This window comes from Melopsittacus undulatus, chromosome 2, assembly GCF_012275295.1.
Source record: "Melopsittacus undulatus isolate bMelUnd1 chromosome 2, bMelUnd1.mat.Z, whole genome shotgun sequence".
Lineage (NCBI taxonomy): Eukaryota > Metazoa > Chordata > Aves > Psittaciformes > Psittaculidae > Melopsittacus > Melopsittacus undulatus.
The window spans coordinates 52,880,106-52,906,722 of record NC_047528.1 but is presented as its reverse complement, the minus strand read 5'-3'; the positions used below and the strand labels follow the sequence as shown (position 1 = coordinate 52,906,722).

The 26,617-nt window shown below is 41.3% G+C and overlaps 1 protein-coding gene across 1 annotated transcript; it reads left to right on the top strand.

Moving 5' to 3' along the window:
- Nucleotides 1-979: 979 nt before the first annotated feature.
- Nucleotides 980-26,617, top strand: SLC15A1 (solute carrier family 15 member 1). Its single transcript, XM_034074354.1, has 23 exons — nucleotides 980-1,010; nucleotides 4,286-4,308; nucleotides 7,045-7,129; nucleotides 7,218-7,359; nucleotides 9,640-9,759; nucleotides 9,942-10,041; nucleotides 10,269-10,359; nucleotides 12,299-12,382; nucleotides 13,008-13,090; nucleotides 14,188-14,274; nucleotides 15,295-15,384; nucleotides 16,643-16,687; nucleotides 16,797-16,829; nucleotides 16,956-17,044; nucleotides 18,279-18,360; nucleotides 19,755-19,880; nucleotides 21,322-21,471; nucleotides 21,875-21,924; nucleotides 22,511-22,618; nucleotides 22,746-22,842; nucleotides 23,407-23,553; nucleotides 24,379-24,486; nucleotides 25,780-26,617. Exons 1-23 carry the CDS (start codon nucleotides 1,007-1,009, stop codon nucleotides 25,966-25,968), a joined length of 2,133 nt encoding a protein of 710 aa, XP_033930245.1. The 5' UTR covers nucleotides 980-1,006; the 3' UTR covers nucleotides 25,969-26,617.

The following is a 26,617-nucleotide window of genomic DNA, read 5'->3' as shown; positions in this document are numbered from 1 at the left end:
CTTGCTGGCCTTTTACTCTGGCCATTCTCATGCTAAACTTCTCATCCATTAATTTCACCCATATAGTTCAGTGAGGTGCATGCATGAAACATACATCGTGTTGTATTAATCACCCTTCTCCCAGCTTGCCTTGTAGTTTGGAGGCACACATGGCATGCAGGAGAGATGGAAGTGACAAGCAAAGTGTGCTATAGAAACATAGACTCACAGAATGATTTGGATTGGAAAGGACCTTAAAGATTATCTAGTTCCAACCCCTCTGCCATGGGCAGGGACACCTTCCACTAGATCAGGTTGCTCCAAGCCCTGTCCAACACTTGAACACTGGGCTCCAAGCCCTTTGAACATCGCCAGGGATGTGGCAGCCCCACTTTCTCTGGGCACCTTCTCAGAAGTGCTGGTTCATGTTATACACAGGTCGATCATCGTTAGAAAGCAAGTGTCAGCTGGCCAGCTTGTCTTTCCTCTTCTGTTTGACAGCAACAGTCGGGAAAAGCTCTGCCTCCCTGGCTCAAAAGGAGAAAACGAGGCAGAAAGCCACTCTCTATACACTACGTAGCCAGCTTACTCAGTCAGTTTTCCATCATGCTGTTGACATCCAAGGGATGACGCGTGGCGTTAGCACAGCCGACAGCATCGCCCCTGCGCTTTCTCACAGCCGCAGCAGCAAAGCCCCGAGTAGAAAGTTCACTCCCCCGTGTACCAGCCGGAGGGGGAGCGGGCGGGGCAGGGCTAGGACGGGACGGACTGTCACACACACAAACCTCCCCCCCGTGCAAGGCTCGAACCCGGCGGGTCAAGGGCGGGTGAGCCCCGAACAGCTCCCCAGGAGATAGAACTCCCCCCCTGCCGCCTCCAGCCACCTGCGCTGCCTGCTCGACACCGCCCCGGCGCAGCGGGGACGGGCGGGGCCCCTGGGCCGCCCTTAAAGCCTCGGCTGTCCACGGCATCTTCCTTCTCTCCTTCCTTTCTTCTCCTGCTGCGCTGCCCGGACCGCGCCGGTGACATGGGTAGGGGTTGTGGGGCGGGCGGGGGACATGGGGATGTCGCCTCCGGGCTGGGCACCGGTGGTTCCTTAAGCTGCCTTCTCTGACCCGGGTGGCTATGGGCAGCCCATGAGGAGCTTGTAGCATGGCCAAGGGCTTCATCTGGGTCTTAGTGTAATGTCTGAGGGGATCTCCAGGTGGTCTGTGCCTCTCTGGGCCGTCCCATCTATTGCTTCTTCATAGAATCATAGAACAGTTAGGGCTGGAAAGGACCTTAAGATCATCAAGTTCCAAACTCCCTGCCGTGGGCAGAGACACTCACACTAAATTGTGTCTGCTCTCTTTCTCTGGCATGGCTGTAGTCAAGCTGGTGTGTGAACCTGCCGTGAAACCATAGCAAAAGCCAAGTAACGCTGCCTTAGCTTCTGCAAGCTCTTTGAGCTGAATGCTTAGCTGAGAAGCTTTGTCTTCACCTTTTAAGGCATGGGGAGTTATAAAATCCTAGCTCAAATTAAATGTGCTGTGTCTCACAGCTGTTAAATAACTGCTTTTTCACAAGTTCACTTACCCAGGGGTGGTAACCCAGTGGTTTTGAAACACAGCTGGAAGATTCAGACAAGGGCAGGGCCCATTTAGCTACTTAATCCTGAACACTTGTTGCTGTCTAAACCAGAATACAGAGCAGTAAAGGCAAAAATGATGCTTTTCTGTGTTGTAGTTCTGCATTGCCCTTCAGCAGCCCCTTGGTCCTGCAGTGCCTGAGTGTGTTGGTGTACCTCTTGTAGCAAGCAGTTCCTCAGCTTGGGGAACCTTCTCTTGTCTAGGGGAGGAACCTGAGATACCCAAAACATGAGCATTTTACCTTAAGCAAACAAATCTGTGCTCTGGGGATAGGCAGCTGGAGTGATGAGCAGGCAGAGCTCAGCAATGCCTCTGCCAAGATACACTCTGGGGTCTTGCTGGAGCTGGGAAAATGGTGGTGGCTCTGGGCAAAGGGAGAAACCTGTGTCATGGAATATCAAGTTTGCTGTGTTACAGGTTTGCTTTGGTGGCTTTTGTGTCAGTGTCCTTCTGAAGATCAAGGTGTGAAGCAGAGACTGTTGGAGTCACTTGTTCTGATGGGAGCAGCATCCTTGTGTAGATGCTGTAAGGCTGCTCTAAGGAGCAGAGGAAATGGGCTTGGCTGTGCCATGCATCAGGTAGCAGGAGAGTACACTTGCTCTGGAGCCAGGAGCATCCCAGATGATGGTATGGTTGTTTACAGATCTAGCCTAGGCATAGACATGAAGTATTCCAGCTATCAATTTGCTGTTATGGGAGTGGATTGCCTTGCTCCATATGGCTGTCTTGTGATGTGGACCATGAGTCTCAGGAGCTGCAGCATCCCCCAATGTCTCTGTGACTGCAGGGAGCCAAGGTGCTAGGAGCTGCTGGGGAAGGTCTCAGAGCCATAAGCCTTCCCCCATGTTGCCTGCAAGTGTGGTTAATAAATAATACTGATAAATAACTACTGAGATTCAGTGCTTAAGCCAAGAATTGAGTGGCTTCTGTCTTTATATTGCTTAAAAAGTATGGAAAATCTTAAGGGACTACAAAGTGTGTTCAGAGCTTTGTTTTGAAAAATGCAAAGCTCTTCAGTATTTTGTGGAATAATTTAACATTTCTGCTCATCATTATGCTTCTAATCTTGAAAGCTGCCTGATGGTGGAATTCCTCAGTCACTTCTGGTGCCTATGTTGAAATGTTGGCTTTAATGTCATCGGGAATTTCCAGACTGTTGTTGTAAAAGGAGAATAGAGGAGTAAAGTCAAAATGGTTGAGAAGTAAGGCTGAGAAATAAGTGTGTCTGTCTCTGAAGTCAGTCAATACTGTCTGAAAAAATAGTGCCTCTTTTGATAGCATGTCTTGCAGAGGTGGTATTTTTCCTCTCTGAAAAGGAAAAAACCAACCGAATACAAGTTCCTTGGTGTCTTTTTCTTAAGGCTTAGCTAACAGACAGGATTGAGCTACTGAAACTGATGTTCCCTGCACCCATTATGGAAAACTGGCAGTAAAATGTATATATGCTGGGGAAGGCCACCAAGTGGAAATAACGTAAAGGTAGTCTGTTAGTGCTTTGGTATCTTTCAGAATACCTGCTCGTATGAACTATGTAAGGAACATTACCAGTCACTTTAATGACTTGGATATCTGCATGTGCCCAGAACACCTGCATGTCACTTGCAGTCACATGCACATCACTTTCTGGATGTTACTTGTTTTCTAGGAAAATACCTTCTTGAATCATCTGCATAATGCTACTGTTTCTGTTTTAAAGGCAGTTGTCCATGGCTGTGAAGGAAAGAATCAGATTAATTTACTTTAATAATAATTGAAAGTGACTTTATTTAGTGTTTTGTCAAACACTATGGTGTAGCTGTCAGCTGTTTTCATCAGTTGTGAACTATGGACTAAATAGTGATCTTGGGAAACATATTTTTCTTGGAGATCTATTACGGGCATGTTTCATCTGCAAAGAGGGATTTCAAAGTTCATGTCTTGGTCTTATCTTAATGATAATGACCTTGCTCATGTGGCTTTATAGGAAATGCTGACATCTACAATGTGGGCAAGTGGCCTTTATATGAAATGCAAGCTCAGCCTTTGAGCCTGTTTCCTGAGTGAGCTCTGCAAGACACTGCACAGAGGGCTGCTGGGGTAGCAAACCTGCCATGAGCAGCTGGAAGTGACTTCAGGATCCCCGTGGGACCCCTCTATGCTTCCAGGGATTCCTAGGTTAATCTCTAGATTGTAGGAATGCCTGCTAACATGGCTTACTCCGTTGGGTCATGTATTCAATCCTGCTTAAATCTGAGCTATGGGGAGTTTGCCCTTTTTCAGGACTTGACATCCACCCCTGGCAGGGCATCTTGTGTCTTCTGTACTTCTGACTTGCCTTCAAGGTAGCATCCCTGAGTGTAAATTGAAATAGGATTCATCTTCTGTGCATGGTAGGGTTGTCTACTACCACCTGGAATGATGTGTGGTGAGCTTTGTCTTGTCAGTCCCGTTTGAGTGTATGTGAATCTGCACAAGCCCTAAGAACCAGAAGGCTATCAAGTGACGCTTTACCAAATAACCTTCTTGTACAGTAAAAACCCCTTTCACAAGCTGAAAATGTGCTCATCCTGAGCAATACTGAGTTTGTTTTATGGTTTGTTTTGATCTGAACTTTTCCCATGTCTTCCAGTAGATTTAAAAGAATGTTACTTAGTATTTTCCATGAACTTGTGTTTGATTATTTTTTTTTCCTTCCACAGCTGCTAAGAGCAAGGGCAAGTCGGTAAGTATTTCTTCTTATAAAAGGCTGCAATATTGTTTGGGCAACTTCAGCAGAGCACAGAATTTCATTCATCCCATAAACATTAAAGATACACCCACCATAAACACATAACCACCTGTAAACATTAAAATAATAAAATAACTAATTATTGGGCAACATGCACAAAGCAGCCAGACAGTTTATGAAATCCCAGCTAAGCATTAGTGTGCTCACCACCCTGATAAAATGTCTGAAGAGCCTTTGCTGACTGAGCTGATTGGATGCGAGGAGAAGGGTCCCTGGAGCCCATCCTTCCTGTGGCTGAGCTGTCATCATCCACTGACTCTCCCTTAGGACACTTAGATTGCAGTGTTAGCTCTTCCTCTTGAATCTTTGCACTGTTAATGACACCTGCCTCAGGAGCCCTATCTCTGCTTTTGCTTATCTCCCAAGGTTTTACTCTGCAAACTTTCTCCACAGCTTAGTAGCTTCCTCAGCAGCCAAAGTCAAAGCTCTGCAGCAGGGTGGTGGTGTCCCCAGGGCAGGGGAAGGTTAGAGAACATTATAAAATGTGGCCTTCAGGTTACCTCTTCAGTGGTGCATCCTGCTTCCTGGACAGTGAGGATCACAACAGGAAATGTGTTGATAAAATTGTGTACGTGCATATGTATAATGCAATAGAGGTTTAATAGGACAGTATATAGTGCAGAACAAGAACAGTGTAGGTCATATAGTACCAAGGCATAACTGCATGTTCTCTTCTTGCTTGTAGCACCTTGGCAAAGCAAAAGGTGGTCTACTCTTGGGGAAAGTCCTGTAGCTTTCTCCTATATGTCCCCCTGTTCATGCTCAGCCCCAGTTGTGAATTGGAGATGTTCACTGATTCAGGGGCAGCCAGTAAAAACCCACCAGCAGCTGCTGGCACGTGAATGCAAGCAGTCTCTGCCAGGCACATAAGTTCTAGTAGCTTAAAACCATAAATCCAACCTTGGTGGAAGCTTGTTACCTCCTAGATCAGCATGTAACACCCACTTAAAAAATCATTTATGAAACGGTGTTAACACTGGGGAGGTTTGGGAGACCCCAAGGTCAGAAAGAGTTTAGTTAGGTTTTTGTGAACTTCTGGTGGGGATGGGTCCCACCAACCTCTGGGCCAGGGCTACCCTGTCACTTTATCTCTGTAGGCAGCCCAGATGTGAGAGAAGCTTTGTTCTGCTTCAGATGAGGACATTCTTTCTTCCCTAGTTGAGTTACACCCTATGACACTTGCAGAAACCAGTTGTGCAGTTTAGGTTACTGTGCTAGGGCCTAACCTGACAACAGGTGAAATCATGCACCCAAAAGGTTTTCCAGTGGGTGCTGAGCCCAACTTTCATAGTGTGGTTCTCCATCCATCTCCTTGGGAGCCTGAACATTTGCATGGCTTGGGGGATGGTACCCACAGGCTGGGTAACAGTCCCCTGTATGATCTCTGTCCAACAAAATCTGTGTGCAAGTGGGGAGTATCACAGCTGCTGCTGTCTTCAGCTGAGGGAAGTAGGCACCTTCTAGTGAATTTTGTCTGATTTTGGGATATATGTGGATGGTCTCTCTAAAGAGATGCCTCTTTCTACTCAGAGGATGTAATAAATCCAGAGTGACAAGTTTCTGTTTAGTCCTTTAATTTTGGTTGCTTTAAAACTAAATGATTCCCACCTGGCACTCACCTTAGCTGAAGGCAGATTCGCATGGAATGCAAATTGGTTCAACTCCTGAACCCTCACAACATGAAGAAAAACAATGCCTTTATTTTCTTGTCTGTTCTTAAGTTTCATAACTGTTTTACTTCTGGCATGTTCTGAGGCTTGTTAAAAATACCATTTCTGTGACTTTCAGAATTAAACCCATAAAAAAGGTAAAAAGAGAGGATTATGTTCAATTTGCATTCCTAGTAATTTTAATAGAAATGATATCATGTGTACATCCACTAAGAAAAGTAGAGAACCAGAAATTAAATTTTTAAATTAAATTTCCAGTTCTGCTCATGCCAGATCTGTACTTGATGTATGCTTTTTCCCTTTGTCTCAATGGCAAGAGCCATGTCACAAGCTGCATGGTGGTGACCATGGAGATGCTTATTACAGAAACTGGAGGCTCAGTAAATAGAGCAGTTACTACCATGCCATTTTGGATTAGCAGTAAAGTCAGTTCTATCAGCAAGTCTGAAGAAATGGAGGATTCTTCCTCAAGCAGAGTATTTGTAAGGATAGGGAGCTTTCCAGAGGAAACTGTTGGATAAAATGTTTAAATGCTTATTTGTCTCAACTGGAGGGATTTAATAATTGTCCCAGGTTTCTAAATGTGGTGTGCTATGGGGGTTTACATTATGGGGGTTGTTTTTGCTGGGTTTGGGTTTTTATTTTCCAAAAACATAGGAGTTCAGATATTTTTAGGTACCAGTGAAGATTGTTCTAAGAGTTAGATGCTGAAGGCTGCAAATGTGCACAATGCAACGCTTGAAGAGCAAATATGGCATTACTAAAGATCTGTTGCAATAGACAGATGAGATATCTCTAGATATTTGGTGACCATGAGGGGCAAGTGAGAATTGGCTCTTGGCTCATGTAAATGAGTGTCATTTCACAGAAGTCCATACACCCTCCTAACCACTGAGTACCTATCCACTCCCACTGAGTCTGTATTGAGCTGTGAGTTCCAGTGAGAGATGTTAGCCTGTCTTGTACAGCTCTGAGTTTACCCTATGTCTCTTGCCTCCAGCCAAGCTACTTTGGCTACCCGTTGAGCATCTTCTTCATTGTTATCAATGAGTTCTGCGAGCGGTTCTCCTACTATGGCATGCGAGGTATGTCCCACGTCCTGTATCTGCTGACCATTACTTACCTAGCCCTGACTTTGGTTTGTAACCTGTTGTTTTGGTGTTCTTCCTGCAGCGGTGCTTGTTCTGTATTTCAAGTATTTCCTGCATTGGGATGACAACTTGTCTACAGCCATCTACCACACATTTGTTGCTCTGTGCTACTTGACGCCCATCCTTGGAGCACTCATTGCGGACTCTTGGCTGGGAAAGTTTAAGTGAGTGTTTCCTCAGGAAAAGACTAAAAATCATGAAAACATACCTGAGATCAGTATTACTTAAGCACTTCAATAATCTAAAGCAGCAGCAGCTCAGAACAGCTTCAGAACTGGTGTTGGCTACTCCAGGATTGTTTCTGGGCTTTCTTTTTTGTCTTCAAAGCTTAAGGTTTAAATTGATTCAGGTCAGACCTGAAACTGTTCTATGAGTTAACAACTGGTACAGTTCTGCTAATCACTTAAGGGCAGTAGCTTGCTCTCTGAGCATGCTGCATGTTTTTCCTCTCACCTGGACGAAATTTAAGCTAAATGAAGGAAAGCATTCACTAAGCTGTGAAAATAGATACTGATGATTATAATTCCAGTGGACTGCCTCACCTGTTTCAGTTCATTGAGGCCAATGAAGCAGTGAAAGACTGTGTTATCTGGTATTAATTGGGATTTTGAATATATTCTAAAATATTCTTTTATTTCAGTATTAACTTGACAGCTCAGTGGGAGGCTTTGCTGAGTTGCAATTCCTTCTTTAAATGATGAATTCTGGGGTTTTATGTGTGCTATTTGCTCAGGAAAGCAATTCTGAATGGAGTGCTTTGAAACTTACACAGATTATTTCCAACAGCCTGATCTTGCTCTTTTACTGATGTCATGATTCTAATAGTGTTTACTTTGCTAAAAAAGGCTCCATTAAGATTTTATGGAGTGATATGTGTCAGGCATGTTGGCTGACTTGTCAAAGGTCTCCCAGAGACTAGAGGTGAAGCTGTGCAGTCAGTTTGCTGAAGGCTGCACCATATTCTGCTGTGTTGACAGCCCCTGGGAGCCCAGGGCTGCAACCACTGTCAAGGGATGCTTTCTGGATCTGGTCTGATCAGGATGAACTCATTGCAAGTAGCTGGGTATCCTGCAGACTGCAGCCTAAGTATATTGTGTGCTCAGTACTTGAGATAGTGTGATTTATTTCTTTAACCTGTTTTGGCTTTTACCTGTTTTAGCAAGATGAAACTTTGCAGACCTTGTATCCCTTCTCCGGTACTTACATATACTGGTGCTACAGCTGCAAGCCCCTCCCAACCAGACCCTTAACCGGAGGTCGGTAGGATGGCTCAGGGCTTAAAACCAGAACTCTAAGCTTGATAAGAAAGAAAACATGATTTTGGAAAAATATGGCTTTAATGTATAAATACCTTGTTCTAAATTGAGAAGAATTTGGTCTTCTTACCTGGTCTTTCTTTCTTCTTACCTACCTGGTCCTTCTTTCTTCTTACCTGGTCTTCTTACTCTGTCACTCTAGTAGGCTGCTCCAAGCTTGCTGTGAAGGTCTCTTAACTTTGTCAAATAGATTGGATGGTTCTGGAGCCTTGTCCTTCATTGTCATGGGCTGCACTGGGTTTCAGATGGCAAACTAGCGTTTTAAATCATTTCATATCACTGCATCCTTTTTTATCCTGTTTTTTTCTCCAAACTGGAGACCTGGGTCTGTAGAGCCACAACCAAGGGAGTGGATGAACATGGATTGAGCTATAGTTATGTACTTAAGCTCCAACAGAAGTTGAAACTGAACATGTTCTTACATACAAGAAAGAGGAATAGACCCTTAAAGGCATGGGGGTATGGGCTGGTGTTCTGTCATATTTTCCTGGGTTCCTCCTAGCAGAGGAAAATCGGGCTGAAACCCTGCATCCTGTATGCTTCCGTGCTGCTCTCTGATCTGAGTTTCAAGATGTTGGTACACTTACAACTGAGAGAGTGGGGTAATAGAGTTGTTTTTCACAGCAGTATTTTGGGGGAGTTTCCATGTTTACAGTAGATTTTTATTTTTATTTTTTTTTAGTTCCTTGCAGCTAAAATAAAATAATGTTTATACAGACCTAAAATCATTGCAAATCATAATCCAATGTCAAAGAATAGTTCACTTGAATTTCACTGTGTATTAAATATGATAATGGCATTCTCAAGTTTCTTATTCAAAGGCAAACAATAAAGATACTTAAATGTCTCCTGTGACCTGGTACTATCTAAAGAATCAGCTTGCCTTGCTTGATTAAACAAAGCTAGCTAAAGTATTGATAATAAAAAATAGAAAAGAATTATTGTGAGGTATGTGGGCAGATTTATAGAGTAACTTGTGATAAGCTGAGTCCGTAAGTTGACTTACCTGTTACTTATGCTTAGTTACTAAGCATCTTTGCAATGAGCAAAACTCTGTATTATTTGTGTATGTGTGTGCATGTAATTGTATTAACATATCTAAAAATGCATATTCTCTCTATATAACAGGACTATAGTCTCCTTGTCCATTGTCTATACAATTGGGCAGACAGTCATGTCTGTGAGCTCCATAAGTGACCTGACAGATCACAACAAGGATGGCTCTCCTGATAACGTATCAGTGCACATGTGAGTCATCTTGTACATGTTGGGTTGGGGTTTTTTTCCCCAGGTTGATGAAGGGTGGTGTAACATGCCTTAAATTTAACGTAATTGAATTTCCACTGTTTTGAAATCAGTCTCTTATGTGCATTTTAAATGAGAAAGCAAAATGACATGGTTTTTTTTTCCTTTTTAATTTGTTGTCTCAGTGCTCTGTCCATGATTGGCTTGATCCTCATTGCACTTGGTACTGGTGGGATCAAGCCTTGTGTGTCAGCGTTTGGTGGAGATCAGTTTGAAGATGATCAGGTAACAATGTCTTTCAGTCATACTAATGCTGATGTTTGGCTATTGCAATATTCTAATAATGTACATATTTAGAAATGTGCGTTACTGTAGTGTTTCCTGAGTAGCTGAAGAAGGAGCCAGATAGGTATTCATCTTTGACTATGCAAACACAGCTGCTGGTAGTTCAGTCTAGTCTGGTCAGTGTGGCTCTGGCTCAGACTTTCTAAACATCTCTGTTTTTACTGTAGGAAAAACAAAGAAGCAGATTCTTCTCTATCTTTTATTTGTCCATTAATGCTGGAAGTCTCATATCTACTATAGTCACCCCAATTCTCAGAGGTAAGGCCATACATTTGTTTATGAAGTAAAGTGTCAGTAAAGGATGAGTATTGGGTTGCAGTCTGCTTAAGTTTAAATGAGCACTCTGTTCTCTGACTCTTTGTGGAGTTACTGGCAAATAGTCTTCAAGTTTACATGTATGTCATCCAGCTTCTCACAGATGAGGTACTATCAAAAACAAGCCAGTCTGAGATCTGAATTGCCTTTAAGATTGGAAGTACTAGATCTGAAGAGGCATGCTGAAGTCATCAAATTGTATGCCTAATGCAATTTTTAATTCCATGAAGGTACAAATGTGGCACCTCTTCTTCCAATGCCTTTAAAACCATCACAGAAAGAGTTGTACTGTTTGCTCAGAAGAGGGAAGAGAGCCCTCTACTCTGGAAGTAGAGGTTATTCTGAAGTGTACCCATGCAAAGTACTGAATCATCTACATGCACAGGAGCACACTTATCCATGTGGCAAGATGGATAATTTTTCATATAATTAAAGGAGAAAGCTATTTTCTCTTCTGCTTATAACGAATAGCATGATCCTAAATACAAAGCAAACAATTCACTTCTCCATATGCGCATGGATTTTTGTGGCAAGTTGGCACAGATGGTGCTGTGTGGATGTGCTTGGCAGGAGTTTGAGGAAAGCTGTTTTTCTCAAATGAAAGAATCTCATGTGGGTTCTGGAATAACCCTAAAGCACAGGGCTGAAATTCTGGCTTTTGGATTTCTTGACTGGAGCAGACTGCATAGAAGCATTTTAGATTCTTGCTTAATGCAAATTCTGTTCTTCCCCCAAAATGAAAGGAGATGTGCATAAGGCACAACATGAATTTTACTTCCATGCTAATACAGTGTGCAAACTACCTTGGAAAAGCAAACAAATATAGCTGAGGAACGTGATACCATTATACCATGTAAAGGGTTTAACAGAAAGGTCAATGCAACTAAAGCAAGACACTAACTGTAAGATAATTGTTTTAATTTTTTTTTCCCCAAATCAAACTCTAATTTCCCTGTTAGAAGCAGTATGGGGGAAAAGATGACAATTTTGTTTGGTCTTTTACTTTCCCATGTTAGTTGCTATAGCCACACTCTTGGCATCATTTCAGGATGTATGCATGAAGTTTATAAAGTCAAATCACTGACTACTGCTGAGGTGGGGTGGAGGGTGGTGTTTGAGAATCTTTTCAACAAGCTACATTTGTTATGACAGTTGCATATTTATTTATGCACTTGTCCCAAAATTTTTGTAACAGAGTTCCGTTCTCATCAAGAGCATGCACTTGATCATTCTAGTAGGATTCTTCACTTCTCAGTGTAAAAATAAATGTAAATTTCCTATGAGGAAAGGCTGAGAGAGCTGGTGATTGTTCAGCCTAGAGAAGAGGAGGCTTGGGGGGATTTCACAATGTGTACAAATACTGGAAGGGAGGGTACCAAGAGGGCACAGCCAGGTGCTGCTCAGAGGTGCTCAGTGGCAGGACCAGAGGCAATGGGCACAACTTGAAACACAGAAGGTTCCCTCTGAACAGCAGGAAACACTTTTTCACTGTGAGGGTGACTGAGCACTGGCTGACTGGGTGACTGAGGTTGCCCAGAGGTTGTAGATCCTCCATCCTTGGTGTGATACTCAAAACCAGCCTGGACGGTCATGGGCAACCAGTTCCAGGTGGCCCTGCTTGAGCAGGAGTTTTAAACCAGTTGACCTCCAGAGGTCCCTTCCACCCTCAGACATTCTGTGATTATTTTTCTTGTGACACAAAATTCCCCTTTTCTATAATGAAAGATAAATTGGATACTGATCATCCACTCTGTCAATATTGTCAGTAGAAACTCCGCTCCTCCTGCTTCTGAGTTATCCAGAAATGCAAAGAAAAGAAACCCTCTCTAAAATACTGGTGGTGCTGACTGGGATTGTTATTTGATGTTACTTTGCATTTCAGCTCAAAGTTGTGGCATTCACAGCAAACAGCGGTGTTACCCACTAGCTTTTGGAGTTCCTGCTGCCCTCATGGCTATCTCCTTGGGTAAGTGGAACTGTTTCCATCTTGCTCCTTCAAGTTATAGATAGGAGGTCCTCTATAGATAGCAGGTGCCCTCATAGGGTGGGCCTCCAGCTCCTGATGACCCAGTCTTGCCCAGCACAGGGCTGATGGTGGCTGTGGGGGTTGGACTATGTCCTGCCCTGCACATGGGAGGGTGAGGCTGGGGAATGTGCTGGGTGTGGGAGCTGAGGACACCTTGGTGAGTCCTGCAGATCAGGGAGAGCCTCACGTGTCCCTGCGTGACATGAGCTATGGTATCCTGGACTCCTGCAAGGGAGCCCATAAAGCTGTCCTAATCTGGTACAGCAAGGCCAGAGCCAAGATCCTAAGTGGTCCTTGGTTTGACAACACTTCAAGTAAACTAATGTCTCACTGAGGACTTACCCTAAGAGTTTCCAGATTTAGAAGCTTGCCTTTAAATAGAAGCAATCTGGTGGTGTTAATTTGCTTTGTTTTACTGCATGATAACATGCCAGTAGGCAATTTCATTGCCCTTAAATCAGTGTGGGAATAAGCCTTAAACCTCTTGACTGCTATGGTTTCCATACCAAATTATTTGACACTATTTCCAGTTAATCCTGAGTTGTTTTTGGTTTGTGCATTGTAGCTGTGTTTGTAATTGGAAGTGGAATGTACAAGAAAGTTAAGCCTCAAGGAAATATAATGATTCGAGTTTTCAAATGCATTGGAGTAAGTATTACTTTTATTACCCCAAATCCTGGCAGTGTTTTTTAAAACTGTTCAGTTAACTTGCCCACAGCAGGAATCTGTCATACTGGGGAGAAAGATTTTTTTTTTTTCCTTTTTTTTTTTTTTTTTACTTTAACAGAAAGCTTCTTATTGACCGATTTAGACTGCCTTTTTATTTAGCTGTATCTTGATTTATATGTTAATTTAAATGCAAAGGAAACAATGTAAGATGCCAGTGATATGTAAAAGCTTATCCCAGCTTCTGGGAATCATTGCTTCCTCATTTGTACACCTTTATACAGCCCTGTAGTAAGAGATAAACATGCCTTGACCTGACTCAACAGCAGAGCTACAAAGTTTATCTTATCAGCAAAACTGTATTGCTTATGAAAAGAATGCTATTTACAAAGTGGAGGTGTATTGATCCCCACTATGTTAGGGAGGATGGTAGGGTTATGTGTCAGTGCAAGCCTACAAGGAAGGGAGCTAAATCTGCATGTCCCAAGTTTTGCATTTCTCACTTACAGGCTTCTTCATTCTCTGTGCTTCATTCTCTGTTATTTAACTTGTCTTACTGTCATACCTAAATCTCTAGAGGTGACTTTGGACACTGCTTAAAGTCCTGCCCCTGAGGCCCTGCTCAGCCTCTCACGTTATTCCGTGCAGAAAGTCGTAGGAGTTCTTCAGGACTATATTTGTGTATATCCAGTGTAAAAGTGTGAGGAGTCTGTATCTAAAAGATGCAGTTTGTCATAGTGAAATGTACTCTCAAAGCTGTTCAGCTCTGAAAACATGTTCATATGACCTCCTACTTACTGTTCTATGTAAGTCTGAAGTAGGCAGGTCTTCAAGTTCCTAGCAGCAGCCTATGTTGACAGATATTACTAAGCTGTTCGGTTCCCCTAATCCCAGCTACACACTCCAATGGATATGCAGTGCGAGTCCTTAAAGGCAATATTCCCTTCGATGCTTACAGCAATTAACAGAACTAAGTCACCTTTAGCACCCTCTAAACACTGGAAGCAGGAGTGTCACCTTTAATGACAAACACCATATAAATACTTGTAACACCATTAAACAAAACTCTGTCTCTGCAGTTTGCAATCAAAAACAGGTTCCGGCATCGCAGCAAGCAGTTCCCCAAGAGAGAGCACTGGCTAGACTGGGCGAGTGAGAAATATGATGTAAGTATTTCATGAGCACTCCTGTGCTGTGACATCCTCTGACTCTCAGCTTCTCTTCTGTCTGCTCTGATCCATTGCAAATAGCTTTGAGCTGCTCCATCATTTATAAGTTAATAGTCTGGCCAAACCTTGGTACTCCCTTGGGATTGTAGGTGATTGCCCCAGCTCCTGTGGAAGAAAGTAGAGCTGTGTGTGTTGGTTATCCCTGTGACTGTTGGCTGCTCAGGGAAATCTAAGGGACATGAGGAAGAGACTATTCCCTTTGTTGAACAAATACAAGCACAAGTTAATTTTTGAGTTGGTAAAATAGCAAGGATTATACTTGCCAACTTTGTTTCTCTCAGTAAACCGGCTTCAGGTGAAAATATGCTGGTTTAATGACTGCAGAAGGGAAAAAAGGGCATGGTGTTGGTTATCATGGTTAATGTGCAGGGCCATAACACTTGGGATCAAACTGTGGGAGTATGCTTATGAATTTCAGAATAAACAGATAAACACTGCATCCCCCTGGCCTCAGTGTAAGCTCCTTACCATGAATCTCAAAGCCTTGTGTCCCATGGTCCCCAGCCACATCCCTTGCCTCCTATCTACCCTGCCCTGTTGCCAGTAGCAGTACAAACCTGGGCTTGTCCCTTTCTTTTCCTTTTGCCCCTATACATTTTTCATGTGTGAAATGTGTTCCTCAGTCACCTGGTGTTCAGACACCTGTTGCCTAAATAGAATAGCACAGCAGCAAGTGCTTAATCTCATGCTGCGGTCAGTGCACATACCAAGAGGCACAGGCCTCTGACATCCGTGTCACCTTTAACCAGCTGCCCTTCCCAAATCCACAGCAGACCTTGTGTTCTTTACAAGAAAGCAGAAGTAACCACAAACATATAAAGTTTAGAACATGGATAAACATAACATGATGTGTATTTACCTCTTTACCTGTTGCTGTGCTGCTAATAGCAGTCTGCAGCTGTTGTCTCTTATGTTTTTCTTGACTGATTCCTCTTGTGTAATTCTCATTTGCTGCAGAAACGGCTGATTGCTCAGACCAAGATGGTATTGAAGGTGCTTTTCCTTTACATCCCTCTCCCCATGTTCTGGGCACTTTTTGACCAGCAGGTAAAGGAGAAATTGGTTTGGCAATTGGAGCTGTACCGTGTCATTCTGTGTACTCTGAGGTCACCAGACATAAAAGATATCCATGGGAGGGTGGAAAATAATTATTGGCAAATTCTTTAGCCTGGTTCTAATATGAAAGGGTAGTTATTGAATCATGTTAGTACAGAATGTTCTGCAGACAGGCAAAGAAACTCAGTTTATCTGGACATGCCCAGGACTGGTGCAGTGACTGAGGCTTCTCCAAATCTTCTATCAGCCAGGACTCACAAGATGAAAGCTTTCTTAGTTCCAATGTTTCTTCCACTATCAGCTGTGAGGTGGAATGTACAGTCCTAGTGTAAATGCTCTGGGGATTCAGGGCTGAAATGACTTGGGTGCTAGTTTGCTTAAAACCACTAAAATTTATTATAAATATCCTCCACCTTCAAGCAGAAGTGTAAGTCTAGAATTCCCATTCACTTTGTGGACTGAATGCTTAAGACTCATCGAAGTAGGCTTTCATATTTAAGCATTGAACTATGGATTTAGGAAGGTGTTCTCTGAGAGAATGAAGGGCTGAGATCTTTATCCAAGGCAGACTGTAAGGAAGTTTGCTCCAGACTGCCTAGTTTATGCTGCTTTAGTCTAGTACCAGTGAGCTGTAACTACCCGTGTGACCTATTACAAAAAGGCAACCCTGCTATGAAATTCATAGATAAATGCTCATTACATGAGTAATGACCTGTATCTCTCAGTGCTACATTGTGGGTGGTTAAATGCTCTTGCTGCAGATGCAGTGATGAATATTCCTGTCTCCCCATGTGCTCAAGCTGAAAGTCAGCCCCACTTGACCTGGCTATAGGCAGGTTTTCTGGGCAGAAGGCTCAGGGCAGGTCCAGCCCTGGCTTGGCTGCTTGCCTCTGGGCTGCGTAAGGCAAGGATGGGCATATTGGTAGCATGGGGTTCTTGGGCAGTTGGCACAAAAGCAGTCGGATGATCTCTGTGCACAGCACACTGCAGGGCTTGGTGCAGGATGTCCTTGCAGTCTCTCCAGCTAATCACTCCATTTCATGAAACCAGGAACTGAAGTGAAATGGGCCCCAAGGATCACTTTATGCAAATGTTTACGCTGCAGAGTAAGAATACTGCTGTAGCAAGCTAGCTTTATTTCTTTGTTGTATTGCATGTCTTCCCCAACACTTTAATCATGAAATAATTCAAGAAGAGCTTTTCAAAGTTGATTTACCTGTGGCATTTAACATTCTTTTCTTTTGCTAAGGGGTCAAGATGGACACTGCAAGCCACAGCAATGGATGGGAATTTTGTAGGTTACTTTTATTACTTTTTTTCTTAACTTTTACTGTTCAGATCAGTTTTATTTTTTCTCATAATATTAAAACCTTTTTTGTTTGTTTGTTTGTTTTTTCCACCAGGGATCCATTCAGATTCAGCCAGACCAAATGCAGGTACAGTAATCTTCTATCTGCCAATTCTAAGTACTTCACAAATATATCTATTTTTAATTGCCCAAAATTTAAAAGGAACTTTGAAAAGCACTTAATTTTTTCCCTTCTCATGTTTACCTTCAACAGACTGTGAATCCAATACTGATTATAGTAATGGTCCCAGTTGTAGATGGTGTGATTTATCCTTTAATCAAGAAATGCAAGATCAATTTTACGTAAGTTGATGTACTTATCTGACTTCAACAGAGGTTCATCTTAGTGATTTCTTTAAAACCGCTCTTCCAGCCCTAATGTAACAAGAGCAAGTATTCAGCTAAGGTGCATATAAAGTGGTGTTAATATTTTCATAGAATCATAGAATAGTTAGGATTGGAAAGGACCTTAAGGTCATCTAGTAAGAAATTAAGAAATGAAAACTGAAAGATACAGAAGTTGTGCATACAGGTGCTGGAGACTAGAGGGAGAGAATCTAACAGTAAAGTAACATCTTGGCAGTTAAGGGATTTCCAGTTAAGGGCAGAATGTTTTGTTTGCAAGAGACACTGTTTAGTTTTCCACTTCCCCCGTGCCTACCTCTTCTCTCTCCTGGCGTACAAGAAGTAGGAATGCAACACATGTCCTTAGCATGTGTCATGTCTCGGGTAGTTTTAAGTCCAAAAGAAGATGTTTCATCTTCAGCCCTAGTTGAGGGCTCTGGCTCACTGGATACTTCTAGGTGCAACTTCAAGGACATGGCACATTAGATGTAATGTTGGTCATGAAGTTGCTAGCATTTGCAAGTTAGGGAGGCAGAGGAGAAAACAGTTCTTAAAACAGTTTTTGTAGGGCTAAGATGTAATGCTGTCTTTTCATCTAATTACAAAAAATGTTGGGGGAGGAGGGGTGTTGTGCTGGGAAGGCTGTCATTCATTTATGGACACTCTACATCTGACAAATGGTGCTGTAAATCAACTATCTACTTTGAATTTACCTTACAGCTTACCTGAATGTGAGTAGAATTCACCTAATTCAACATGACATTTCCCTGACTTCTTTTGTTCAATATTTTAAGCATATTAATATAGACACAAGTTGCTATCCTTTTTTTAAAAAGACATAACTTCTTGCCTTTGCCATTGTTTTAAAGCTAACAAATGTTCTGGATTGGGTTTTCTCTTCCTGCAGTTCAGACTTTTCCAGCAACCTAATAATTATGTTCAGTCAATGTTTGAGCCCTGTAGATGCAGAGTAACAGGTTAAGATGCTGCTGGAAAGATGTATTTCCTGGTAGTGCAACTAGGAATTGAGAGGTACCCAGCTTAGTAGAACACTTCCTATAACAATATTAACCCTCCAAATGGTGATAACATGCTAGTTGTGGCCATTTGAGTTTCCCCTCTGGAAAAAAAAAGACAGCTGCTGAAGCATTGAATTAATGTCTTAACTCATATATGTGTTTTGTTATACTAGGCCCCTGAGGAAGATCACTGTTGGTATGTTCCTTGCATCTTTGGCTTTTGTTGCTGCTGCCCTTGTGCAAGTGCAAATAGATGTAAGTTCAGCCATATGAAAGTATTTGCTACTAATATTTACTTAATACAAAAAGAAGTGTGTTTAAAGGAAAATGAGCTAAGACTCCATAATTCAGAACTAAGCATACAAGAGCAGAAGCAGAGGAAGGGGAAATATTAAAGTATATTGCAATATGTGACTAGCATAATAAAACTAACTAGCTATGAACACAATCCATCATCTGTCATTAGCATAAATCACGCATTAAAGGTAACCTCAGGTCTGTAAACTGACACTAAAATCTGAAAATGAGCTGAAAACCCTCCTACCAGGGACTTCTTTGTATCTCTGATTCTTCTCATATTTAGACTGGTGGTATAGCACAGGCAAAGATGATACCTGCTGAAGGCAGGATTCATCATGCCTAACTTTCCTTGCTGCAAAGAGAGCTGTCATGGCTGAATCAGATGAAGGTTTCTCCTGTAGCTGGAGCACCTCTGGGAGGTAATCCATTGCATTCCAAGATCCAATTAGCTAGGTTGAGGTGCCTGCCTGTCCTCATGCATTTTCAAGGCTAGATGCTCAACTCTTGAATAACTTCAGTTAGAATGAGGAATTTTCTCCATAATGCTTGAATATAAAGCAAAACAAGCTTTATATTCAACTCTCCCTCTTGAAGTTGGAAGTAAAGGGTCTGGCCTTCAACTGGTGTAGACACTTCCTTACCACCCTGTTCAGAAGGCCAGAGCAGTGCACGCACATGTACTGATGTTGACCAGAAGCTTCATCAGAGATGGTAACTCCCTACTGATGCACGAGAATCTCCTTCAGAAAGGTAAAGATGAACCTGTTACTGTTGCATGGTGTACCTAAAGAGACTGGAGCAAACAGAAGTATGGGAAGGGAGGAAAAGTTGAGACACAGCTCTTGCAGCTCTTGATGCTCTGCATGAGCAGAAGCTATTTACTTTTAGATCTGGTGGGAAGTGGAACCTCCAAAAGTCCAGTTTCTCTGGGCTATTGCACCGGGCAGTATCCATACATGCTTCAGTTCAGAAGCATGAGGGCTAGGGGAAAATGCATTGGAACACAATACAAAGAAATTCAGGAATCCAGGCAGTCATAGGATCTGGGAAAATCCTACTCCTTGAACAGCAAAATGGCCTGGTACTGGCAGCAGGCTGCAGGACATAATAGGAACCACATCTGGCCATAAAGGCATTATTATGGATGAGAGAGGCTTTTTCCTGAAGCAGCCATAAGGCAGCTTGAGGACAGTTACAAATCCCATTATTCAAGTTGCATCCCTCTGACAATCACGGATCATCAGGCAGATGTTTATCTTCATCATAATTAAGATCACAGTCATTACAGTACTTCTTTCTATGTGACTTTGGGTAGGGCACTGATTTTTCTTTTTCTTTCTGTCTTACAGAAAACCCTTCCAGTTTTCCCTGCAGCTGGGCAATCCCAAATCAAAGTAATAAACCTAGGAACAGACAATGTAATAGTTCGGTTTGAACCTCGGCTTCAGAATGTGACTGTAACACCTATGGAGTCAGTAAGTAAGGGGAGATGGTGAATAGCAAGTTAAAAAAGACAAAACCAAAAGAGCTAATAGGGAAAGTCAAAGTGGTTTTTAACTAATGGTTCAAAGTTGATTATTTTCTAGGGGGTTTTTATCTATTCATTGTAAAGATTGTGAAGAAGAAATTGTAACTATAGCATTATTCTAAGTAGTACTTGGCAAGAGTTTTTTTTTTTTTTCCAAAGAAACTTACTAGTGATTTTGAAATAACTGAAAATTTTACCCTTGCTATAAAGGTGCCACTTCTTAAGAGCAGGAACACCCCTTTCTTCAGTAAAAGTCCATTAAGCTCTAGTAAGTCTCCTGTGAGTGACCACTTACTTGAACAGAGAGACTTTGTGTGGCTACATTACATATAAGCTTCAGATTTTGCTGTCAAATAAGCTTTCTAGGTTCTACTACAGCAAAGCCTTCATAATCCTATTGTCAACAAAATGTGATGGAGCTGATGGACATTAGCTGATCTTAGGAAGGATATTCTCTGATAGCCTGTTTCCATATAAGAAGAGAAAACGTATTACATCCTCTTCCAAATTTGCATAGAAACTGAGCTGTGAAGAGGATAAAAGCACTCAGATTCTATACTGATGTGGAATTGATATAACCATGGTGCATCTCTGAAAAGGAAGTGTGTAAAATGCTCCACTCCCTACTATAGATATCACTGATTTAACCCCAGGAACCAAGTACCACGCAGATGCTCACTCACTGCCTCTCCCCACACTATGGGATGAGTAGGTGAATTGGAAAAAAGGTAAAACCTGTGGACTGAGAGAACAACAGTTTAATAATTGAAATAAAATATTATAATAATAATTGAAATGGGAGATGACAAAGATATAAATAGAACTGAAGAAGAAGTGATGCACAATACCATCGCTCACCACCTGCTGATTGCTTAAAGTATTTTATGCTGATGAAATGTATTTCAGATATTTAAAACATGTCTTGGTAACAGTCATTCCTATTATGTTCAAAACCATAAAGATACAGCTTACATTTGCATCTCTTAGGAGGTGTTGCTATCTGGAAAATGCTGCATCATAATGTACACTATTGTTGCCTCTGTAGCTAAACAGAATTTTACTTGGTGGTAAACCTGAATTATCTGGAGCAAAAAAGTACACAGGAAAATCTAACAGCTATTCCATAACACTTATGGGAAGCTCATATTACTTTGAAGCTTGTGTAATGAAAAAAAAAATAAATAAAAGAAAATAATGATTAAATGAAATTAGTGCTCAATGCAGAAAACCTAACTAAAATGAAAGTTAGGAGATGCTCGCAATCTCTGGTGCTTCAGAAGTAACAAATGTGTAAACTTCTGATGCCCTGAAGTCTGTAACTCTCCCTCAAAAGTGTAGAAAAACATGCAGTTGTATGGAAATACACCACTATTCATTTGTTTTTATAGACTGGCTACATGACGTTTGAGACTTCTCAGTTGCAATCACTAAACATAACTTCTGGAAACAAAACTAAATATGAAATTATCCAGCTCCCAGGCCAAAATCGTCATACTCTTGGAATTAAAACTACTGCGACAGAAATTATTGCTAAATGGGTAAGTCTGCTTAATTCTGAGGATACACATTAATGCCCTAACAGCTTTCTGTGTGGAATGAGTGCTCTGGGGTAGCTTTTGCCTTTGTCTTTTCCCTCTCCCCTTCTCTGCTGTACCAGTGAGACTGGTGAGCTGTCGAGAGAAAGGCAAGATGTTTTTATATTAAAAAAAGTTTAAAAATTAACAACTTAAATATTTACCTTGATGATTGCACTTCTTTCACTGAGACTTTAATGTGTAGTCGTGTAGTGTTTCCTAGTAGATATATATCCTAGTAGGATCCTCAAAGAGGTCTGCAGTCTTGCTCTGAAGCCTCTGTTAATTCCCACTGCTATGTAAAAGTGCATATTTAAGTTGTTCACTGATGCCAACAAAGCATCTTGTTAATGGTCTCTTCCACCAGCTGTTTGACAATGTCACATCAAAACCAGAAGAAGGAAATAATCTCATCAGGTAGAGTTTGTTTTGCTCTTAAGTTTTGGCAATAGCGTGACTGTCTCTTCAATCAGCCTCTTGGGTGGACTCTTCTTGCTCTACATAATTTTCTGTACTGTAGGAGCTCTCCACTTGCTGAAGACTTTGCTCAATGTGTAGGGGGTATAGGAACTCCTGGGGCACAATTCATCTAAGCTATCTTGCATATCTACTCTGGGTATAATTTAGCTAAACTTTAAATTGTGTATTTTACTTCATGGTCTAGACATGTTTTTGTAGACAAGAAGCACCTCCTTTTTATTCTTGGGTAAGAAATATCCTACTATTTCTCTCCTTTTTTTCTACGTCTTCCATTTGCAGATATGTTTATTACTGATTGTAGTAGAGGCTTTCTTTTGATGTTCTCCTAAGCAAGTAGTGGGCTGATGTGGGTCTAGCTTGCTTTTTGCATTAGACACACTTTAATGCTTTTGAAAGAGAAACTGAGAAAAATCAAAGGGGAAGACTTCATGCTTGTTGTGCTGCCACTATATAATTAAGAGTAAAACCTTTGTTCTTTGACCTGTGCATATTTTTAGTATTTCATCACTCTTGCATTTTAAAGGTTCATAAACAATCTGCCTGATGATATCAACATCACTATGGAAGACGCTTCTTTTGGAACAGTGACGTCTCTTTCTGCCACTAATTATGCCTCCTTTTCAGGAGGAAGGTAAGCTTTTCTCCTTTACAGTAGTCTAACCCCTTGTGCTTGGGAAAAGGACATAAAATCATTTTCATTTTAATGGTACACACAATTGTATATACCTGTGGTCTGAAATGTGTCTTTTCTTTTTCAGAAAAGATAAAATTAAAGCTACTAGTAATTCAAGAACTTGTTCAGTTACTTCAAAGGTGTTTGGATTTGGCAGTGCCTATACTATTATAGTTAATGAGGTGAGCTGCCAGTGCTGTTGGATGTACAATACAAAATTGTTTTGTGTCATTATTTCCTTATTAAAAAAACCTAAAAACCCACATGTAGAATTATCCTTCTTGCCCTTAATTTTACATATGATAGGATTCTGCTATATTAAACAGAACACAAAATCATTGTTAACTATAAGAATAATTATGGGTATGATAATGATATAGTGCAAGAATTCATGTTCCTGATTACTAACCTGAAATCTTTAGACACTAAGGTTTTGCATGAAGTCTTCTGCACAATAGCTACTACTTTATAACCAGGTATGCAGTACTTCGTATATAGTATTTATTACTTAGAACTTTGCATATTTATGTTTCAAGAGATTGTAGAATTGTAGAATGGTAGGGGTTGGAACCAACATTAAAGATCATCTAGTCCCAGTCTCCCTTGTGACAGGCAGGGACACCTTCCACCAGCTGGTGAGTTGATACAGAATTGCTAGATGATCTAGAACTAGTTGATATAGAACTGCCTAGAGTGCATTACTATACAGACTTTCACTGTTTGTAATGTGCTATTTTAATTTTCAGTGCACTAGTGATAACCTTGGCGTATTGTATTCTGAAGATATAGCACCCAATACAGTCCATATGGCTTGGCAGATCCCTCAGTATTTTATTCTTACATGTGCCGAAGTAGTCTTCTCTGTCACTGGGTTGGAGTTTTCATACTCACAGGTAGGTTTCACTCTTCAGAACTTTTATTTTCCTAAGTATCGGTACAAACAAAGATCATCTATGCTGTCTTGGTTTTGGGTGGTAGTTCTGTATTGCTGCTTTGTTTGAATGGTTATGTTTTTTAGAGCTTTTAGCAGGACTATGGGCTGGTGCCAGCTGGCCTTCTTCTGCTAGCATTCAGTGTTTTCCATAAGGATATACTGAATTACATCATTTGAAGACTTGACTACCAGTCCCCAAATACTCTTTTTCACATGTTGACTTTCCATTGAAAAGAACTGGAACTGTACTGCTGCTGTAAAACCAAACTGGAGAGTACTTGAATGAGTACTGACACATTATCTCTATACCAATTTCATACACACAGTCCTTAGCAGCAGTTGAATTATACACTCTTAATTACTTGTCTTCCAACACCAGTTTTATCTGTGTGTATTTCTTCCCTTAATTCTGAGTCTTTAAACTGCCATGATGGGAACACTGTAACATGTGGCTTGATAGGCAGTGATGTGTACCTTGTGTTTGAGATGTAAAAATGTGCTTGTTAGTTAACTCAGCATGTACAAAGTGCTTATAGTTAGTACCAATAATCTCTGGCTCCTCAAACCCTTCTCCAGGTGTGTTTTAGTTCTCTAGCAACTTTTAATAAAAAATAAAACAAAAAATAAAGACTCCCACAAAACCCCAAGGCAACCAAACAAAAAAAACCCAAGAAATTCTCCTCCCCCAGAGAACCACTGTCTACTATAATGCAAAGAATGCAGTAAACATTAGAAAGTACATGACAGCAACATGTGCCTAAAACCTTGGGTCTTACTTCTATAGGCCCCATCTAACATGAAGGCAGTGCTGCAGGCAGGATGGCTGCTGACGGTGGCTGTCGGTAACATAATTGTCCTTATTGTGGCTGGAGCATCCAAACTCAGTGAACAGGTAAGCACCCAAACAATTGGCACACTATTATATTATGTTATGAGAAAGGTTTAGTCCAGGTGAGAGTCATGGCTGATAATCTTCAACCACAGCTTTTGAACATGAGAATTATGATGGATTTGCATTTATAATTGGAATACAGGAGGTTAGTGTTAGCTACAAGAGTGTAACAGTTGTAGAATGAGTGCTTGCCTGAATAGTCTCATTACAGTGTATAAGTAACAGAGTTATAAACCTTTAACTTTGCTTAAAACTAGTGTAGAAGACTGCAACAACAGAGTGGTAACTTGTCCTCTATAGCCTCTTTTAAAGCTTCTATTGAATTTTTTCCCCAGCACTTCCCCCAAATGTGTACACATACACAAAACTCTAAACAACTCTAACAGATATTTCAAAGGTTTCTATCTCTTTTTCTTGTTTGCTACTCTTAACTCTTGTTTTGTTAGGCACCTTTACTTGCAAGTAGCAGTTTCTAGCATCTCTAAAATAGTTTCTCATGGTGGGGAAAGCTGTGAGCTTCTGGGCTAAAATTCTAGATTAATGAGATTAAAACCTACCAAAACTCTGTTTATAACTAATGAACCTTCACCTGCATACCTCAGCCTTACCACAGCCCATCTTCTGGCTTTGCTGGTTTCAAACCCTTTGGGGTTTGAAAGCTGGGGCTTACAAAGGGAAGAGCACTTGAATGAGACTTTCTCAGACTGCCAGTGTCACTCCCTAGCAAACCAAAAGGGATATCTGAAAGAGGGAAGAGCCTGTTGTTGAAGTAAATGGGTCTGGCAGCCTTGATTTCAGGTAAAAAAAACAGGAAGAACATGATAGAGCTGTTGAGGCTTTTCAGGTGGAGATAGCACTTTGAAATTGGAGTTCCTGGTCTTCATCTCCACTCAGATTTGTGGTCAGGTGCAAGTTTTTACTGCTGACCTAAGCAGAAGCAGGGTCACTGCCAGCCTGCCTTAAAGTGAGATCATTCAACTAAAAGGAGGGGCTGAGTTTTCAGTCTTTTGGTCCATTTCCATGAATACCCCCTCCAGGCAGAGGATATTGTAGAACTTCTTGGCGTTCACAGAACTTCTGCCTTTTCAGTGAAGAGAGAACTGCTGAAAAGGCTTCAGTTCTGAGTTGCTTTAGTATGTATCATATACATTTAATAATTAGCACTTCAAGACATGATACTTGTTATTTCACTGTGAAACTGAGCATACATAACTTCATTTCTAGCAGACAGTAAAATGGTGCAGTTCTTTTGAGAAACTAACATTGGATAAATTACATATTTTATTTTTGCAGTGGGCAGAGTATGTGCTGTTTGCTGCCTTGCTGTTGGTAGTTTGCGTCATTTTTGCTGTCATGGCTTATTTTTATACCTATACCGATCCAAATGAGGTTGAAGCCCAACTTGATGAGGAAGAAAAGGAACAACGCAAAAAGGATCAACATATCTATGAAAACCAAGCTGAAGTTGTGTCCCGGATGTAAAAAGTGTACTGAAGGAGTGTTTCAATTATGATGTCCCATTAACTACCACTGCAGTCAGGGGAATCAGGGTATCAGTAACATCTCTGGATTATATGTCTCATGGGAGAGGTTAAGAAAAACTGTTTTAACTGAAGATGCAGCCTGCCTTAGTTAGTTTCTCTTCTACTGAATATGGTATCCTGAAGAAACTCAAGCAGAATTTGCACTCTTAATGTACCTCAAGCTTAAATATCACAGCACTGAAGTACTGGAATTGCACTTGGCACTATTGGACCCTGTGAAAAGATGTATTTTTATACTGCATTTCAATTTTATATCACAAGTGAAACAAGTATTAACATGAAATAGTAATTAAAGCTAAGCTGTTTGTGTGATCCCTCTAGCCTCACTGTTACTTGAAAGCAGCAGGTCACATGTGCCTTAAATTCTTTTATACTTCTCTATGGTAATGGGAGCAAAGCTCTGGCATTGCTCAGATTAAAATGCTGTCTGTCTGCTCCACATGGCAGAAACTTGGATGTGCACTGTAATGTAACGGTTTATGTACCTGTTAACTACCCATTTTAAATAAAATTAATAAGGTGTGTACTCAGGTAAACAGACAAGGGCAAATGATGTTGGGAATAAGCAACAGCAATAAAACTTGTAA

Coding starts and splice junctions, on each gene's coding strand:
- SLC15A1 (XM_034074354.1), top strand. Junction 12,383..13,007: donor CCTCATGGCTATCTCCTTGG/GTAAGTGGAACT, acceptor TGTGCATTGTAG/CTGTGTTTGTAATTGGAAGT. Junction 24,487..25,779: donor CATCCAAACTCAGTGAACAG/GTAAGCACCCAA, acceptor TTATTTTTGCAG/TGGGCAGAGTATGTGCTGTT.